The sequence below is a fragment of the Bolinopsis microptera genome, chromosome 6 (assembly GCF_026151205.1).
Source record: "Bolinopsis microptera isolate Bmic1 chromosome 6, MBARI_Bmic_1.0, whole genome shotgun sequence".
NCBI classification, from domain to species: domain Eukaryota; kingdom Metazoa; phylum Ctenophora; class Tentaculata; order Lobata; family Bolinopsidae; genus Bolinopsis; species Bolinopsis microptera.
This window is the reverse complement of record NC_087077.1, coordinates 19868990-19889539: the sequence shown is the minus strand read 5'-3', so window position 1 is coordinate 19889539 and position 20550 is coordinate 19868990. Positions and strand designations below refer to the sequence as shown.

General features: G+C 40.5%; 2 protein-coding genes across 5 annotated transcripts in view; both read left to right on the top strand.

The window, feature by feature from the left end:
• Window positions 1-20550, top strand: part of LOC134817619 (uncharacterized) — an 87506-nt gene that overhangs the window by 47076 nt on the left and 19880 nt on the right. The window lies entirely within an intron of this gene.
• The window catches only part of LOC134817621 (inactive rhomboid protein 1-like), a 149411-nt gene that overhangs the window by 126601 nt on the left and 2260 nt on the right, over window positions 1-20550 (top strand). The window contains exons 1-13 of one of the 4 annotated variants that reach the window (XM_063826852.1): window positions 13409-13427; window positions 14351-14383; window positions 15293-15497; window positions 15667-15782; window positions 15939-16085; window positions 17155-17251; window positions 17541-17684; window positions 17879-18016; window positions 18242-18334; window positions 18481-18603; window positions 19153-19209; window positions 19650-19771; window positions 19922-20054. In XM_063826852.1, coding sequence (XP_063682922.1) covers window positions 13423-13427; window positions 14351-14383; window positions 15293-15497; window positions 15667-15782; window positions 15939-16085; window positions 17155-17251; window positions 17541-17684; window positions 17879-18016; window positions 18242-18334; window positions 18481-18603; window positions 19153-19209; window positions 19650-19771; window positions 19922-20054 — 1413 coding nt within the window. In that variant the 5' untranslated portion in view covers window positions 13409-13422. Of the gene's footprint in view, window positions 1-13400; window positions 13428-14350; window positions 14384-14875; window positions 14969-15292; window positions 15498-15666; window positions 15783-15938; window positions 16086-17154; window positions 17252-17540; window positions 17685-17878; window positions 18017-18241; window positions 18335-18480; window positions 18604-19152; window positions 19210-19649; window positions 19772-19921; window positions 20055-20550 lie in introns of those variants that run through there. The other 3 variants (XM_063826853.1, XM_063826851.1, XM_063826854.1) reach the window with 3 other exon arrangements.

Genomic DNA, 20550 nt, shown 5'->3' with positions numbered 1-20550 from the left:
AGAACTGAGGAGGAGGAGGAGAAGGAGGAAGACTGAGGAGAAAGAGGAGGACCGAGGAGGACTGAGGAGGAGGAGGACTGAAGAGGAGAGGGAGGACTGAAGAAGAGGAGCAGGATTGTTGTGGAGGAAGACGAGAAGGAGGAGAAGGAGGAGGACGAGAGCGAGGACGAGGAGGAAGACTGAGGAGGAGGACTGTTAAAAAGGAGAAGAACGAGGACTGAGGAGGAGGACTGAGGATGAGGAAAAGGAGGACTGGGGGAGGACTAAGGACGAGGAGGACTGAGGAGGAGGACTGAGGATGAGGAGGAGGACTGAGGATGAGGAGGACTCCAGAGGAGGAGGACTCAGGAGGAGGAGGAGGACTGAGGACGGGGAGGAGGACTGAGGACGGGGAGGAGGAGGAGGAGGAGGACTAAGAGGACGCGAGGACTAAGGACGAGGAGGACTGAAGAGGAGGACTGAGGATGAGGAGAAGGAGAAGGAGGACTGGGGGAGGACTGAGGAAGAGGAGGACTTGGGGAGGACTGAGGAGGAGGAGGAGGAGAAGGAGGACTGGGAAGGACTGAGGAAGAGGAGGACTTGGGGAGGACTGAGGAAGAGGAGGACTGGGGTAGGACTGAGGAGGATGATGAGGATCAGGAGGAGGACTGAGGATGAGGAGGAGAAGGAGGACTGGGGAGGACTAATGAGGAGGAGGACTGGGGGAGGACTGAGGAGGAGGAGGACTTAGGAGTAGGAGGAGAAGGAGGAAAAGGAGGAGAAGGAGGAGAAGGAGGAGGACTGAGGAGGAGGAGGAGGATAAGGACTAAGGAGGAGGATGAGGAGGAGGCTGAGGAGGAGGAGGACTGATGAGAAGAAGAAGGAGGAGGAGGACTGAGGAGGAAGACTGAGGAGGAGAAGGAGGAGGACTTAGGAGTAGGAGAAGGAGGAGGAGGACTGAGGAGGACTGAGGAGGAGGAGGACTGACGATGAGGAGAAGGACTGAGGAGGAGGAGAAGGACTGACGAGGAGGACTGACGAGGAGGATGAGGACTAAGGAGGAGGATGAGGAGGAGGAGGCTGAGGAGGAGGAGGACTGATGAGAAGGAGAAGGAGGCGGAGGACTGAGGAGGAAGACTGAGGAGAAGAAGGAGGAGGAGGAGGACTGTTGAGGAGGATGATGAAGATGAGGACTGATGAGGACTGAGGAGGAATACTGAGGAGGATGAGGACGAGGACTAAGGACGAGGAGGAGGAGGAGGACGACTGAGGAGGAGGAATGATTAGGAGGAGAAGAAAGAGGAGAAGGAGGAGGAGGAGGATCAGGAGGAGGAGAAGGAGGAGGATGAGGAGGAGGACTGGGGGAGGACTAAGGAGGAGGATAAGGAGGACGAGGACTAAGGACGAGGATGAGGACGAGGACGATCATGAGGAGGACAGAGGATGAGGACTGATGAGGAGGAGAAGGAGGAGGAGGATGAGGAGGAGGAGAAGGAGAAGTAGGACTGGGGGAGGACTGAGGAGGAAGAGGAGGATGACTGAGGAGGAGGATGAGGATCAGGAGGAGGACTCAGGAGGTGGAGGAGGATGAGGAGGAGGACTCAGGAGGAGGAGGACGACTATGAGGAGGACTGAGGAGGACGGATGGGGAGGGGAAGGAGGATCAGGAGGAGGATGAGGAGGAGAAATGAGGATGAGGAGGAGGAGAACTGAGAAGGAGAAGGAGAAGGAGGAGGACTGGGAGTAGGACTGAGGAGGAGAAGGGGATAGAGGAGGAGGGTGAGGAGGACTGAGGAGAAGGAGGAGGACGAGGACGAGGACTAAGGACGAGGAGGAGGACGACTGAGGAGGAGGACTGATTAGGAGGAGGACTGATTAGGAGGAGAAGGAAGAGAAGAAGGAGGAGGAGGATGAGGATGAGAACTGAGGAGGAGGAGGAGAAGGAGGAAGACTGAGGAGAAAGAGGAGGACCGAGGAGGACTGAGGAGGAGGAGGACTGAAGAGGAGAGGGAGGACTGAAGAAGAGGAGCAGGATTGTTGTGGAGGAAGACGAGAAGGAGGAGAAGGAGGAGGACGAGAGCGAGGACGAGGAGGAAGACTGAGGAGGAGGACTGTTAAAAAGGAGAAGAACGAGGACTGAGGAGGAGGACTGAGGATGAGGAAAAGGAGGACTGGGGGAGGACTAAGGACGAGGAGGACTGAGGAGGAGGACTGAGGATGAGGAGGAGGACTGAGGATGAGGAGGACTCCAGAGGAGGAGGACTCAGGAGGAGGAGGAGGACTGAGGACGGGGAGGAGGACTGAGGACGGGGAGGAGGAGGAGGAGGAGGACTAAGAGGACGCGAGGACTAAGGACGAGGAGGACTGAAGAGGAGGACTGAGGATGAGGAGAAGGAGAAGGAGGACTGGGGGAGGACTGAGGAAGAGGAGGACTTGGGGAGGACTGAGGAGGAGGAGGAGGAGAAGGAGGACTGGGAAGGACTGAGGAAGAGGAGGACTTGGGGAGGACTGAGGAAGAGGAGGACTGGGGTAGGACTGAGGAGGATGATGAGGATCAGGAGGAGGACTGAGGATGAGGAGGAGAAGGAGGACTGGGGAGGACTAATGAGGAGGAGGACTGGGGGAGGACTGAGGAGGAGGAGGACTTAGGAGTAGGAGGAGAAGGAGGAAAAGGAGGAGAAGGAGGAGAAGGAGGAGGACTGAGGAGGAGGAGGAGGATAAGGACTAAGGAGGAGGATGAGGAGGAGGCTGAGGAGGAGGAGGACTGATGAGAAGAAGAAGGAGGAGGAGGACTGAGGAGGAAGACTGAGGAGGAGAAGGAGGAGGACTTAGGAGTATGAGAAGGAGGAGGAGGACTGAGGAGGACTGAGGAGGAGGAGGACTGACGATGAGGAGAAGGACTGAGGAGGAGGAGAAGGACTGACGAGGAGGACTGACGAGGAGGATGAGGACTAAGGAGGAGGATGAGGAGGAGGAGGCTGAGGAGGAGGAGGACTGATGAGAAGGAGAAGGAGGCGGAGGACTGAGGAGGAAGACTGAGGAGAAGAAGGAGGAGGAGGAGGACTGTTGAGGAGGATGATGAAGATGAGGACTGATGAGGACTGAGGAGGAATACTGAGGAGGATGAGGACGAGGACTAAGGACGAGGAGGAGGAGGAGGACGACTGAGGAGGAGGAATGATTAGGAGGAGAAGAAAGAGGAGAAGGAGGAGGAGGAGGATCAGGAGGAGGAGAAGGAGGAGGATGAGGAGGAGGACTGGGGGAGGACTAAGGAGGAGGATAAGGAGGACGAGGACTAAGGACGAGGATGAGGACGAGGACGATCATGAGGAGGACAGAGGATGAGGACTGATGAGGAGGAGAAGGAGGAGGAGGATGAGGAGGAGGAGAAGGAGAAGGAGGACTGGGGGAGGACTGAGGAGGAAGAGGAGGATGACTGAGGAGGAGGATGAGGATCAGGAGGAGGACTCAGGAGGTGGAGGAGGATGAGGAGGAGGACTCAGGAGGAGGAGGACGACTATGAGGAGGACTGAGGAGGACGGATGGGGAGGGGAAGGAGGATCAGGAGGAGGATGAGGAGGAGAAATGAGGATGAGGAGGAGGAGAACTGAGAAGGAGAAGGAGAAGGAGGAGGACTGGGAGTAGGACTGAGGAGGAGAAGGGGATAGAGGAGGAGGGTGAGGAGGACTGAGGAGAAGGAGGAGGACGAGGACGAGGAGTCAGGAAGAGGACTGAAGAGGACTGAGGAGGAGAAGGACTCAGGAGGAGGAAGACTTAAGAGGAGGAGGAGGAGGACATCTAAATGTTTTGTCTGTTTTTGTCCGTTTTTGTCCGCCCTACTTTTTGTCCGTTTTGAAAATACAGGGTACCGAACGGACACAAAACATGATCCCCCAGCCAAGCATGTGTTACGATACAAATGTACTTGACTATACATTTCAGGTGCAGTGTACTAGTGATTTTATGGTATGTTTAAAGACCGGACCACAAAATATAACCCGGTACCTAGTGTTGTACTAATACATAATAACAAGTAACAGGGATAAAATTAATGAGCAGAAACAATCGATCTCACGTCAAGAGGCCAAAGCACTCGGGTCTGGGAGTACATGACAACTCCAACTAGTAGTGAGCATACTAGCCCCTGCAGTGGAAAAACACATAAAACATACTATTGGAATGTCCAATTGGTTTGTTTTCTCATAACAATATAGCATTATATGTAGGGGTTCTGGTTGAATTATATCACTTCTGAGAGGTTTTAGAATTTAGAGATCGATTCTGTAAATTTCTCAATTTTCCGATTTTTCCGATTTTTCCGATTTTTCCGATTCCGATTTTGGCCTCATCAACCCTCATATCGGACATCGGGTTGGACCCCCCCCCCTCTTTTTCGTGGGTGGCATGGCTGGCAAAATGCATTTTGACATATCATATTAGATACAAGAGAAACGCAATTTTCGGACGTGAGGAGAGTTAGGACTCCTCCAACTACATTAAATTAATTCCTTCTGTAACGTCCTCAATAAATGTAATAGATTAGTAGTATACACTACATAATACTACAAATTTGTGTTCAGAAAATTTCATATTTGAAAATGGGACAGACTTTTGAAAATACAACTTTTCGTTTTGTTAAGATTTCTGCTGTGGGCTTCCTCCGACCGAAATCAGACTTCCAGCACCTCAATCGTGTCATATGCCATTTATAGTTGACTTACTAATTGGTTGCGGGTAAAAAAATCAGTCAAAACTATAAAATTTCGGTCCTGGAAATTTCATCTTCAAAACCTGAAAATGGGACAGAGATTGGGACAATACGATTTTGCAATTTTAATCGGGATTTTGACTCCCAGTACCTCAATTTGGTTGCATACCATCATCAATTAGCTGACTGATTGGTTCCTGGGCACAAATTTCATCCAATCTGTCTAATTTGTGTTCAAAAAATTTCATATTTAAAAATGGGACAGACTTTTGATAATACAACTTTTCGTTATGTTAAGATTTCTGCTCAATGAAACAAGTCATATGCCATTTATAGTTGTCAGTTGACTTACTAATTGGTTGCGGGTAAAACAATCAGTCAAAACTATAAAATTTCGGTCCTGGAAATTTCATCTTCAAAACCTGAAAATGGGACTGAGATTGGGACAATATGATTTTGCAATTTTATTCGGGATTTTGACTCCCAGTACCAAAATTTGGTTTCATACCATCATTTGTATTCGGTCTAAAATATAATTTTTCGAGATAGTTTAAATTTACACTGATTTAAATTTTTTTTTCTATGTATCAAGGGAAACTGGTAATCTTTTTTCGCTCTTATGAGTGGGTCAATCATTTATTTTGAATTGTAGTTGACGAAGTGAGAGTCTCCACTCAGTGTGTTAAAACATAATTCTTTGTCGACGTTTCGGCTACATGCCTTTGTCATAGACAGGACGTATTGATAACTTACATAGCTGCAAAGTTACAATGTTAAAATAATCTATTAATACTACGAAATATTACAACAACAAATAACATCTTGAAACCCATACAATCAACAAGTGACAACACGAGTGATGAGTACGTGGTTGACTCGTGTTGTCACTTGTTGATTGTATGGGTTTCAAGATGTTATTTGTTGTTGTAATATTTCGAAGTATTAATAGATTATTTTAACATTGTAAATTTGCAGCTATGTAAGTTATCAATACGTCCTGTTTATGACAAAGGCATGTAGCCGAAACGTCGACAAAGAATTATGTTTTAACACACTGAGTGGAGACTCTCACTTCGTCAACTACAATTCAAAATATTAAGGGAAACGTTATCTTTAAATAACACACTCGAGTGTCACGTGACTTTTTTAACCCGTTCTCTAGCTGGTCATGAACGACTATTCGAAACCCTAAACCTATAATCTGATCCTGACCCTAACCCTAACCCAATCCTTAACAAAAGCAGTTACTAAAACCCTAACCCTAACGAGAAATTAAACTAACTTCCTTGTACAATATACGGTCATATCACGTGATCGAGACAGTTTTTCGCCAATATCTCGGTAGGGGAGAATTTTAGCCCTATGTCATGGGGGTGATTCGGAATCAGCGTCCAAAATACATCGATTAAAGTTAGTTTCAATTGTCGTGGGCCCTTTTAGAACAATCTCGAAGATCGACTAAAAAGTAATTTAGCATGCTTGATGCTCGATTGTTAAAAGTCGAACATTTCGCAAAAAAAGTTTGGAGATAGGCTGCAGCCATTTATGTTTTTAAGGTTTACAATAAGGTTGAGGTGTTCAATCTTTTTTCGCCTTAATCCCAACCAACCCTTAAACTTATTTTGTAGGTTTATAACCTACCAGGACGCGCGCCGAGTTCATGGACTCGTCGACTATACGGAACAAATATTTTAATAGTATCATCCGTTAAAACTTATTTATATTTAAGCATGCGCATGAACACTAAATTGTAATCGAATACAATACATTTTCCTAGTATGCTAATTTATTACTTCCTCCCCTCATCAATATGAGAACCGCGCCGCGCATTTGGATTGGCGCATTTGGATTGGCGAATTGGGATTGGCGTGGCTATTGTTATCATCCAAAAAAAGTGTTCAACATTTTTTACGCGCACTTCATTTTAATTCTTTGATGACATGTTCAATGTTAAATGTTAATGTGAAAAAACTTTTTAATAAATGCAAAAAATAGTATCATATCAAATATATTTTATAGAATAGACCAAAAATTACCCTGAAATGAAATGAAAACTTCTGGTGCGCCGCGCATATTCTTGCATATTTACCTTGTACTTTCAAAATCGAGCGCTAATAACCAATTTTTCACTTTTGAATGTCTGATTAGTTTTCAAGTTTTGTTCAGTTGTTTAATGTGGTGATGTTCAACGATGTTTCAAAAAATCTTAATTGTCTTTAATTATATTTAGTTAACTAGAACTATATCTAGCCCAGTTCAGTATTACACTAATTGCATACGTTGCTCCAGTTCAGTATTACACTAATTGCATACGTTGCTCTTTTCTTACTCTCTTATCTTAGTGCTTATCTCTGTTGATTGTAACGTGCAGCTACAGTGGTTTGTGTATCACCGTGTTACACGACCATGACCATCCCGCCCAGCGAGTATGGTGAAAAGGAGATCAACATGTTAAGGGGTGACTCAGTTGAACTTCTCAGCAAGGCTATGTACGAGATGGAGATCACAGCAATGAAGCAACTATCCCCTTCGTGCGTGAAGAAGATGACCAAGAACAGTGCGTGTGACTTGTTGCACGATGCATTAAGATATTTGGAGGAGTTCACTGGTGTCGTATCCACGGACTACAAGATGGCCTCAAACTCAGTTAAACATCTTATGTTCGAGACACAGGAGACCATCATTAAGCTGCAGTCAGAACTACTAGCCTGCAAAAATGAACAGTTGGAATCGTTGCAGACGTCAGTTAAATCGTCAGTCGGAGAGTCTGTCAAGGCTGAATTCCAATCCTTCAGCTCGGTATTACAGGCGAATTGTCTAGAATCTCAGAAGCCTGTCAGTTCTGAAATGATCAAGAAAGCTGTGAAAACTGTGGTACAGGAGGAAGACCGAAACAAAAATCTGATGATTTTTGGTTTATCGGAGCAGGACAATGAGGAGCTCAGCACCGTGGTCAGTGAAGTGTTCTCAGCAATCGGAGAGAAACCCAGAATCGAAGCTAGTAGAGTCGGAAAGCTCAAACCTGGCAAGGCTGTGAGACCAGTTAAAGTGACTGCGGCAAGTGCAACAATTGTTAATCAGATTCTCGCTAAATCGAGAAACCTGCGAGCAACGGAAAAGTTTAAAACTGTTTTTATCAGCCCAGATCGATCTCCAGAACAGAGAGCCAAGCAAAGAGAACTCGTCAGGGACATGAAAAAACTGGTAACTGAGCAGCCTGATAAGCTACACTTTATCAGAAACGGTGCTATAAAGAGTACTGATAAGACTAATAAGACTGCAGAATGAGCTTGTGTGTTTTTAATAATTGATTATTATTAGTGTATTCAAGTTTTTGTTGTGTGGAGGATTTTTAACTCACTCTTGTGTGCCCAGTCTTGCACTGTCAGTATTTCTCGACACTTTGAGCACACAAAACTGTCAGTTTTCGCGACAATTGTCAGATTTCGTTTTCAGTTCTGTAAATTTCAAGCGCTACTAGCTCTACTACTAGTAGTCTACTTCAGCTCACATTAAAGGGAGTTTTCGTCGTGAGTGTAGCGCCCTTCAAGTTTAACTTGGACGGATAGGATTTATAAAACTTCTGATTATAATATTTATACTATATTGTATTTTGTATCTATGTATTTTAGTAAATGGTCATTAGAACCACCGGCACCGTCCGGGCCCAAACAAACAGTCAACTAAAATTTTTGTTTTACTTGCTACAAGTGGCGGTATTTCTCAACATCACCTTTGCTAATTTATTAATCCAAGTTGAGGCAATCAGCCGACACGTGGCTTTTATGGTTATCTATGACATAAAGATCAAAATTAATAAATTAAAGTAATAAAGATGCAGAGTCATTATGAGGGCACTAAATCTAGTGGTGATTAACAAGTGGAAGGATGCGTAATCGAGATCCGCTCACAGTTATGGGTGGGCCACCCTGAATCAATTGCTTAAATAATCAGTTTTTGGAGATTCATTAGCTAATTCATCGAAGCGATAGTACCAACTAAAGCTGCCCATCCACTCAGAATCCTTTACCATGTCAACAATCAAGAAAAACTGTGATGTAATTGAAATGTAATTAACTTGGTATTAAAGTTACTGTCGACTTACAGAATCCGAAGATAAGACTAAGTTATTATCTTTTTCGACTGGTCTATCTCACAGCCTGGGAACGATTGAGTTGACTCCGAGGAATTTTGGCCGTTGGGCTGTCCTTCTACGGTGAGCTAGATGGTTTTGACAATCTCTTCGATAAGATAAGTGTCAAAGGTAAAGTAAAGAACTTGACACAACTATAAATCAGTTTAAAGAGAATAATAAAAGCGTTAGCACGATCCGTTGAAGTGTTTTAACCGTCTAGTCTTTAGGTTGCTGAAGAGAGACTTCAAATAGAGGAATCCATAACATACGAGTATAACGGTGTGCCGATGAGCTATTTGGATCAATATCAATGATAGGAAAACTAATATAGCCGCTCTTGATAAACCAATCTACACATAAATTTTGCAGCTATCACGATCCACAGTCATTGAGATGGAGGTTGGCTAATATCAGCAACAAAGCGTCACTTAAAGGGTGGGACATTTCTGTGTGAGGGTATCAATGGAGTACTTAATCTTATCCGCTAAAAATCGGTAGTTATACTGTATTTTTGATGATCAGGAGCCTTCTACTAAAGATCACGAGCACAAGAGGAAGTAACAGCGGTTCTGTGCGAAGAAATGCGTTAGAAGAAATCCACATTTTGTTCTGCCCTCTCAAAACAACATTCCTGAGCAAGTGAACATAACAAACAAGAACTGATCGACCTTAAATCTCAAGCCTTTTTTACTTGTAAATGGTATTGAAGTGACATAGCCTGTAACTATGCTGATACTTAAAATAGCAAAGAAAGACATTGGAAATGTCCATTCCTGGCGATGTATGAATTGAAGTCAGAGGATCGCGATAAAGTTCAAGTCGTAGTTAGTACACATTTCAACAGTAGACCATCACAATGATATTTATCTAACAACGAATAATGGTAAATATTCCAATTCGAAAAGAAATATCAAGTCATCTAGATCATAAAGAAAAGGAGATACTTCTTCTAATTCATAGTATTTCAGGTTGTGTATAGCGCAGTGGACAGATTGGATTTAGCAAGGTTTAAGAGTGCTAAAAAACTCTCACCTTTGATGTGAGCAAGTATCAGTTGCAACATAGCTTTCGGTGAGGAATCAAAAGAAAATATTAGTGATGCAGCGGCCTCTGTTTCTTTGGCAGTACATTTATGGTGACAAGAAAAAGACCTTTCTGCATTGAATTCCTAGCATACAATGAGGTATGGTAGCGAAAAAGATCTCAATCGAATAGGCTACCTCCAACAATAGCTTTCAGCAACGGACACATCCTTAGAGCTTACTTACAGTACATAACTGAGTCATGCTTAACGCTGACAGATCTGAATCCCCTTGACTACGGCAGAAATTGGCTCCTGGTGCACTTACGAACCAGATGCACCATAGTCTCATTTATGAAACCTTATATGTGTAACTTTCTGTCGATGTTGAAAAGGCCTGTTTGACTTCAGATGTTCATGTAGGAAATATCTTCAATTGTTTGCCACTTGTGGACGATGCCTGGTTGAACCTGCAGCAAACATTAGACATATGAACTAAGAACAGCGGTATTTTGATTAAAATAAACTGGTATTAATAATAGTCTTGGTACTTTTACTGAAATACACAGTTTTTGACTAACTGTAATTGTTATTTGTAGATAAGTTTTAAATAGATTGTAAAATAATCTTTAAACAAAATTAGGTGTATTTTTTTTCGAAATTTCATAAAAAATGAGAAAAATTTCAAAAAATTCCATTTATTTCAAAAATAAAGCTCCAATCGATTTTCTGAAACTATCATTCGCCGCCCATAATGTGGCCATTGCGGTCATTATTTCACCCCCTATGGAGATCTCAAGACTTCGGAGCCGAATAACCAATATTAGTGGGTAGGGCGTATGGTCCTGTAGAATAATACTATAAAAATTTTTCCCAAAAGTTTTCAGCTGGACGGTTTTTTTTTTTGTGGTTCCTGACATAGACAACACATTCCTGTAACAAACCTTGGTTACGAATTTGTTCACTAGATTGAACCCATAAACAGCAATTTCTTGCCTCTAACTATTTAAGTAAGGTCCGATTAGAAGTCGTAATGTAGCTCGCTGACTCACAATCTGCGACGTCGTCGTGACATTAATTTCCGCTCCTGAAGCACATTCTCACAAAACTTGCTACCCGGGTGTGGTGGCCCCCTATATTCAGTAAGCTGTATTTGCCAACTTCATAACCTCTGATCCACAAGCTTTCTTTGCTATAAGTAGCTAACTTTGAAATGAAAATCATCTGTCCCCTTATGCTGCCAGTGCACGTAACCCGAGATTAAGAGGTACGAAGAGCGTCACAATCGCCCGTAGGGGTTGTGTTAATATTGTATGGTTATTTGTTTTGTGGGTTTTGGGGGTTTGTGTCGCTCCTGCACTGCACACACTCACACTAACCTGAGGGATATTTAAAACATACAAGTCACGTGAAAGGATTTTATTAGCAGACTTTCGAAAATACTTGTTAAATGTCTTCAGCGTCACACTGCACACTAAGCTCGCTCCTGATCAACCGACACTTTATGTCCTATTAGCACAAAAGAGGAATCCTCGCATCATTTCATTTTCAATGTTTAACATCCTCACAACGCAATTAAAATTAAATACATTTTATTGTGAAAATATTATTAGTCCACTATTCTCCCCAAACTTCAAGTTCAACCGATCGTGCAGTAGTAAAGAACAAAAAGTATCTTACGCATATAAATATTAGCACGATCAAGTGATAGGGGCTAAATTATCATTGCTGTTTTACGATAACAGATTATATATTCTACATTTACATAATAAAAGGTAAATTATGTCAAATGACAACATGTACTTTTATCAGCATCCGGTCGTAGTGTCCTGCAGAAAGAACCCGTTTAATTTTTTTTTTGTTTCTTACTGAATACGAAGTCAATAGTTTGGTACTGAAGAACTAACCTGTTCTTACTGAAACACGAATTCAATGATGGACTGAAAGATCGTAACCTATTTCTTACTGAACGCGAAGTGAAATGATGCGTCCGAGGAAGATGGTGTCGTCACCGGATTTGTTATATGTTATATTTATGCAAATGAATCCGTATCTTGCGATCACGAAGTGGTTATGTATCTCGTTATCATTTATACTTCAATCTGTAATCTCCGTAATTCATCTATGAAATGTCTATATTTATTTATACATATTATTGTTTAATTTACGTAAAAAGTTTTATATAGCATTCATGACCGAATCATATGAAAATTATATACATGCAATTCAAATTGATAAATTAGTACAAATCTCTACAATAAATCTAAATTAGTCTTTGTAACAGTGTACGCCGTCCACGTGAAGTTGGGGGTTTAAAACAACATTTTATCGGTTGTGGTTAATTATACGTTGTGGAAATTATACGTTTGTGTGTCATTGCAGAGCTATATTTATTGGCGTAGTACTCGGTCGGACAGATATTTTTGATGCGATAAAAACTGACTAAAAATGAAACTAATAGCTTCCTTGTGTGACCACGGCTTTTTAGATTTCATTATAATATACAAAGAATACTTATATTTTTATGTAATCTGTTTAATTCAAATTGTATTTCAATCGTAGATGTAAAATTTCTAATTTCTTATTGTACCACAATTCTGTAGTACTGATTTACAACGTCGAAAAACTTCTTGAAAGACATAAACCCTCAAATAGATACCAAGCATCGCACACGTTGTACGTGCACCCGGGTTAATACGACGCTATTGTCAGCACTGCGCGCGCGCACACGTACCATCCTTATATTGGCGATCTGTATGTGCCTATCCTACTTGTGAAACAGAGCGCGTCACGCAGTACGCGTAGCACATGCTATGTGAAAACTTCTTATCATCAACTTTTTTCTGTCGGAACCCCTTCAGACATCGTCCGAAGGGGAGTACTACACATGCACTACATATATAACATTTAACGGTGATACACGAAAATATTTTTTGACCTACGTTGCAATGCCACTTAGTGCGCGTGAAGCGCGCGCCGCCGAAGGCGGAAAAAATCTTTGATATTTGTACTGACTGTATAGAAGTATGAGATCTTCCTTTGTACTCAGTGTTACTGTGTGAGAAACATGTATAATAATGATACTAGTGGACTCCAATTAGGCGCTTCCTAGTCAGCCTTTAACTGTTAAACGAGGCCTGCTTTGTTGCACTGAAAATAGTTCTCTTGTTAGGTCTAGATCTTAATTCTTAATAAATGTTTGCTTTAGTTTTATTAACATATATCTCATAATCTTATGCTTTTATTTTTCTGTATATTTGAAATACGCTTCATGATGCATGACATATGCTTTTTAGTAATATAAAACGCTTTAAGATTACTATTTCTTCAGCCAATTGCTCAATTGCATGTACTGATGTCGCATGAATCATTATGATAAACACTAAAATTCTTCAATATTAAATTTCGCTGGAAAAGCAATAAGTTTCGCATGTAACACAGTTTCAAACAGCCCCAAGTAAAGTGCAAAGTGTAATGATGTATTGTTATTATGTATCCGTAATATAGTATAGTAATGTATATTTATTATGTCACGTGTTATTTTTAACCGCTTTTTTCAGTGACAGGAATGAGAGGCTTATGAGGTTGGCTATATTGAGTGATTTGTTACCATGGTTACCCTAGTAACCATAATAACCCTGCTATATTGAGTGATTTGTCTATCTATTGATATATTCTATACTGAACCTGCATGAATTAATGTGCACGATAAAGATCGCTCTAACAATGTAATATAGAGTTTAGTTGCTTAGCAACTCTCTTATAGATTATCACGCTGATTTATTTGTTCTCTTGATTAATGCACGTCTTCCTTTTCTCTGTAATTTGATGATTGATATGATATCTGTAAGATGTCTATACAAACTAGTAGTACTCCTGTAGTGGCAGTAATGTTTTAATGCTCTGAAACTAGTAGTTCTAATGCTCTGAAACTAGTAGTTTTAATGCTCTGAAACTAGTAGTTTCAATGCTCTGAAACTATTATTTTTAATGCTCTGAAACTAGTAGTTTCAATGCTCTGAAACTAGTAGTTTCAATGCTCTGAAACTATTATTTTTAATGCTCTGAAACTAGTAGTTTCAATGCTCTGAAACTAGTAGTATAGAGATATGTGATACGGGAAACGTTTCCCCCTGAACTACACAGGATTGTATTACCTGGACCCTCAGAGCAGTGTTGAGAGATCATATTACCCTGTCTCTCAGTGGATCACTCTTAGTTCCACACTTTTCAATGATCGTGTTTCTTTGTGCTGATTATTCAACACTAAGAAACACGGTCATTATTATATGTTGATTTGAAATTGGCTGATTGTTGATCGTGTACACAGTGTGTTAGTGTATCTTAGTGTACCTCAGTTTAACATGTCCTATAAGCCTGAACCTAGTAACCCTACTGCGTGAGTGATTTGTTTTTAACTAATTAAACAGTCGACATTTACACGAAGTTCAGATTGTGTTTATTTTAATTTGTGTGTTTCGTGTGTGTTTATGTTATAACGTTTCAGTGAACACACCAATAGAAATGAGGCGCAAATGAGGTAATTTAAAGTATCTGAGTTTACTGTTGTGATGTGTTTTGGTTGGAGGTTGTAGCACGTTATTTAGCATGTGTTTTGGTTGGAGATTGTAGCACGTTATTTGGGTTTGGTAGCATGTCTTGATAAAGCATTGTCTTGATAAACTATATCAGCTGATACTATAGTTCACAGATCCACTTCAGTGTATGTAATAATAGTAATGCTGTTTGAGGTGTTAACGAAATCTATTTATAGATTATGATTTCACCTTTACACGCTGCTAAATTATATTATCATCATATTGTATACACTGTTACATCACTGCTGTTTGCAATATGGCTGAAGTAGTGTTTAGCTGCATATCTATTCTACATAACAGCTCCCATTACATTGACTAGAGTTGTGCATTTCTGTAATTTATTATTTAATTTTTAGCCTATTATTGTTATAGAATTCCATTATTATAGTTGTAAAATATAAGTTAAAGTTGTATTGCCTAGCTAACTAGTAAGTTTTATAGTTGTTTAGTTAAAAATAGAAGGGGATGTCTAAGAGGGCCCAAACATGGGCCGGGCCTGCGGGTCATGTCACTGCCAACCCTAATACGTAAGTATAGTAGTAACCATAGTAACCATAGTAACCATAGTAACTATAGTAACCATAGCTATAGTGAGTATTCCATTAACTTGGTTCTAACGGTATGTACAATGTACAATGTATATCATCGGTCCACATCATACTCTAGTGTATGATGTGGACCTAGAGTTTGGTTATTTTATGTCAATCATACTGATCTCTTCGTACAACAGAATCGGGTGCAGAACTAAGTTTAGTAATGATAAAGTGTGATCACTAGTCCCAGATTGTATCCTTGTATCCTAGTCACTACCATAGTAATGATAAAGTGTGCTATCGTACTGTTTGTTTCAGGGAGGCGATGGCCGCGTTTCAAGGAGGACGGCGCGGCACCGGGGTGAACTCCAACAATTGGCAGCAGAGGTACCAAACTATGCGGGCCAACAAGTTGAAGGGGGACGTAGTGGAGAGAAACAATTCCAACACTGGAAACCTGGAGAGAGGACAGCGTCCTGGAGCCTTCACTATGATGAAGAACTTTTACCAGGGTTATTCTAACGTAAGTTCTACCTGTCCCTGTCCCTGTCCCTGTCCCTGTCCCTGTCCCTGTCCCTGTCCCTGTCCCTGTCCCTGTCCCTGTCCCTGTCCCTGTCCCTGTCCCTGTCCCTGTCCCTGTCCCTGTATTAAGTGTCGACAGATAAATAAAATTCTAAAGTTAACCCTTCCAGCCGGAGACAAGAGCGGATACTTTGAGACACGGCTGTGCTGTGGACCGTTCCACAAAATTCGCTGATAACGAGTTCTTCGGACCTGACGGAGCAACTACCGCTAAAAAGGGTGGAACGTAAGTAACCATAGCAACTTTTCAATTAGTTTACTTAGTTATTCAATTACCAGTTTATCATATATCTATATCTTTGACGCGTGTGTAAGGAAATGAGAAACATAGTCAATGATATCAAAAAATTCAAGTTGCCTATTTACCCTTTATATTAAACAGGTTGCCTGGAGATGCAGAGATCCACACTGACGGTGAGAGAAATATAGGAGAGGGGTTTGTTGCAGATTTAATGGACAGGGAGTATATTACTTTAAATAAGCTGCCTCCGGACGTCAGAAAGCAGCTACGAGTCAAGTTTGACAACAGGTCAGATTTTTTCCTTTTCACCCTTTTGAAAAAAGGCAATAGTGAAAGGTTACGAATGGACGTTTTTTGCAGAAAAACGTGGATTTTGGAGATTGGGGTAGGTGGGTCAAATATATGTCGTGTTCCTTCCATATGTTACCAAGCAACGAAAAATTTGCGCGCGCGCGAGGATTGCTTGCGGAGATGTGATGTATAGATAGCCTGTGATCTATGAATGCGCGGCGCGACTGTGTTTTAATGTATACAATGTAATGTATAGTATTTTGTAATAAGCCCAACTTGAACGTGGCACGCGTAGTGTACTGATGTTTCAATATTATTATTACAAGGTGAGCTGATTAGAGCTTATATTAATAGTTATAGTGAAATGGAAATCTAGCGTCCGCCAAAACGAAACAACGGGGGCAATTCTTGTTTTGATATTATCTTATCTTATGAGGATTCGTTATTATTATACAACTTTATTCAAATAAATAAATTGTATTAACAAATTAAAAATCCGATAAGTAACCTACTAAAACTAAAATAACTTTCTCCACTTAGGTCTGTCTTGGGCTAAAAAAATCAAATTATAAATGTCTTCTGTTTTTACTATTCTTAATATGTTTTACTGCTGTCGCACCGTTGATTAAACTTTAGATAAGGTTGTATTATCTTAGTCTATCATCATATAATGCGACCAATTAACTTAGAACTTAATAGATCGCGGTACAGTTCTGGATTTTTTAGTTTAATAAATATTAAAAAGGAAAACAGTTGAACACTGAACAGTTGTACCAATAAAACATCATATATAATGCCTGCAGTATAACAGGCATTATATTAGTAGCAGTGTAGCAGTGTAATTAATTCAACATTCACACACTTGAGGTTCTCTTTGCATTTTCAGTCTTATAGTGGTAATGTAGGTCTGATAAGGATGTTTAGTTTAAGTAGCGAGTTATATTACTGACTACAGTTAACTAACAGTTTAATTTTAGTTACTTCAATTTTCGAAGACTCTTCACATGAAGGTCATGTACCTATTCTGTAATTAGTTTTCAAGTTAAATAAAATTTCACTATTTCAGACCATACTTTACCTCGTGGGTAATGTTTGTTAACATTGTCATCGTCATTATCACCCTGGTAACGCAAAATATAGCTCCTATTGGCTTTACAGATAAGGTACGTTATTTTATATGTCGCTATTATTATAATGCAAATTGAAACGACCGCCAGACCGGTTGAGTTGAACAATTGTTTCAATCATGAAAGCATGATATCATTATCGTTTCAATTTGTATTATATATATCTATATATCATATAATATATCATTACACCCAAGATATTCAAATTTTGTTGAATTAAATTTTACTTTGATTTAAATCATCCATATCCACTATCCAGTCGCACTATCTGAAATACTGATACATTATTCAGCCACGTGGTTCCTAACTATTGAAACTATTGTAGGAAGTAAGAAGACAGCTGCTGAGACATAACCTAGCGTACGAGACTATTGGATACAACCAAACAACCAACTTCTGGATAGGTCCTGACTATCAGAGTCTCATTCATCTGGGGGCGAAATATTCTCCTTGTATGAGAAAAGACAAGGTAATTGTGTATTCTGTGTTGATAAAAGACCACGCAATCTGTTTGGTAACATGTTCGATCTAATGTCGGTGCAAGATGAATGATGATATGGGAATATATGTGAGCGGTGTGAGTAGTCATTACCCAGTGTATCCTGGAATGTGATCAGGTTTATATAAATACTGTGATTATAAAGTAACCATGTTTATTTGCAGGCATACTTTGAGAAGATAGCAGATGACGCAGCAGTTGAGGACACGTCTGGTTGCTGTATAAGGAAGGATCTGAACGCCTGCTGGCAAACTGAGAGGTCAAAGTGTACGTCATCATTTGCAGAGTTTAAAGATGACAAGGTCAGTTAGTGTTATTGTTTATAGTGCAGTTTAGGGGGGGGGGGCGGGGGCCCGGGGGGTGATATAGAGATATAGGGTCAGTACAAAACACTGAGTAGTAGACACTGTTACATAAAGAGTGTTTATATTAAAAGTTGTAATTATTATTATCAAACTTTACACAAATCTGAAGTAGTTAAAAATAAACATCCTAATATTTATAACACTGATTGTATGAATCTGCAGGTATGTGGGCTAGGAAAAGATGGTTGTCTGAACGAAGCTTATTCTAACGATTCACTTTGGGAGGGATCATATTCAACCTGGCCTGACTGTCCGGTACATATTATACATTATATTATGTAATAACACCACTTTTATGTGTGATATCTTTAATACTATTATTTGGTTTGCTTTTCACTGTATTTGATATTTCACAGTAGATTATTACAGTAGTGGTTATGTTAACTATCTGTATATTGCAGGTGAAAGAAGAGTATAAAGAGGACATTAAGAACTTGAAGGTACCAAACGAGCATTTACTGTGTGAGGTTTCAGCTAGACCCTGTTGTATTGGCCTTCAGGGAGAGTGCACTATCGTCTCTCAGGTAAATATAGTGTATTATAGTAACCTAGTAACCTAGTAACCTAGTAACCTAGTAAACTAGTAACCTAGTAACCTAGTAACCTAGTAACCTAGTAACCTAGTAACCTAGTAACCTAGGCCTAGTAACCTAGTAACCTAGTAACCTAGTAACCTAGTAACCTAGTAACCTAGTAACCTAGTAACCTAGTAACCTAGAAAATATAGTGTATTATAGTAGTGTATAGTACATTGTATATTGTATAGTACTATGTTTGCAGTACAATGATGTGTACTGTTTTATAATGGTTATTGTGTATAGTTTCTCACTGTACACAAGACCAATCTTCAGTATTTCTCTCAATACATTTAAATGAGTTGACATTATAGCATTATGCACACTGTACAGTTTAATTCAAACAATGTGCTAGTACAATACAAGTTCAGGAAATGTGGGGACACAGTTTCCTTATAGTATATAATTACTCCGTATACACGTTGCCATGGCACCATAGTGAACGCTACAAATGTGTAGTACTTTTTAAAGAAATAGTAATAATTATTTGTGTTTCAGGAAGAGTGTCAGTTCAGAAAAGGATTCTTCCACGAAAACGCAACTCTCTGCTCTCAAGTAAGCCTATTTACGCTAAATATTCCCGCACAGAGTTTCAATAGATATTACCTAATTACCATGCACTTTGTAGACTAGTATTTCTATTAATATTAATAAGTAACTTACATTAATGTCACACTTCATACTTTCAATATTACCTTTGAGTATCATAACGCGTGTTTCAAGCCGAAAGTATCAAATGTATTGACTGAAAACTTACTGTACTGTACAGTACAGTACAGTACAGTACTGTATTATACTACATAACTACTATTTAATATACTAAAATCGCTCAGGTGAGCTGTACTGTACTGTACTGTACTGTACTGTACTGTACTGTACTGTACTGTACTGTACTGTACTGTACTGTACTGTACTGTACTGTACTGTACTGTACTGTGCTGTACTGTACTGTATTATACTACATAACTACTATTTAATATACTAAAATCGCTCAGGTGAGCTGTGTGACAGATATTTGTGGATTGTCAGGTTTCTTGTTTGACGACATTCCAGACCAGTTCTACCGAGCATTACTCCCTACATTCATGCACGCTGGAATTATACATCTCGTCATCACGTTAGTTTATTAATGATGTTACTGTATCATATTATAATGGTACCTTAATTAATGTTTTAGCAACAAATAACACATGTTGGCAGATTGAAATTAATTGAGAAAATATTATGGAGACAAATGTATGTTTCTGTAACTGGAAAAATGTGTCAGGTTAGTTTTCCAAGCCACCATATTGAGGGACATGGAGAAGTTTGCAGGCTGGTGGAGGATTGGTTTTATCTACTTCGCTAGTGGAATTGGAGGCACCATGCTATCTGCCATCCTTATCCCTTACCAACCCGAGGTCAGTTTATTGAACATGTGTTGGATGTAAGCTTCACAGCTGAACATAGTGTAATGAAGCTTCCTATCGAATACCTCTCCTTATGTAAACATACCACCAAATAAACACCCCACTAAATACCTGTGTTACATCCGAATACCGCGGCCGCTGAGAACACATTACGCCGAATCGTTTACAAACAGTCAACTCTGCGCTGATATTAGAATTACGACGCGCGCGCGGACCGGGTTCGACAAAAATGTTATTTTGCCGGTTGATCATGTTTGTTGTACTTGTTTGGGGACCGGTTTTTGGTACACCGGCCAAACCAATAAGAGCACATTATACATACATAGGGAGGGAGATTGAGGGGTCAGATGGTTTTTGTGTATCCAATCAGAAAATATTCTATGTAGTACTAAATAATTTCTTTCTTAAGAGTGGATCTTTTCAACTCCATTTGAGGGCTGAATTTTGGTCCAAAATAATGGTTACATAATACATTTTGTCACTGTTA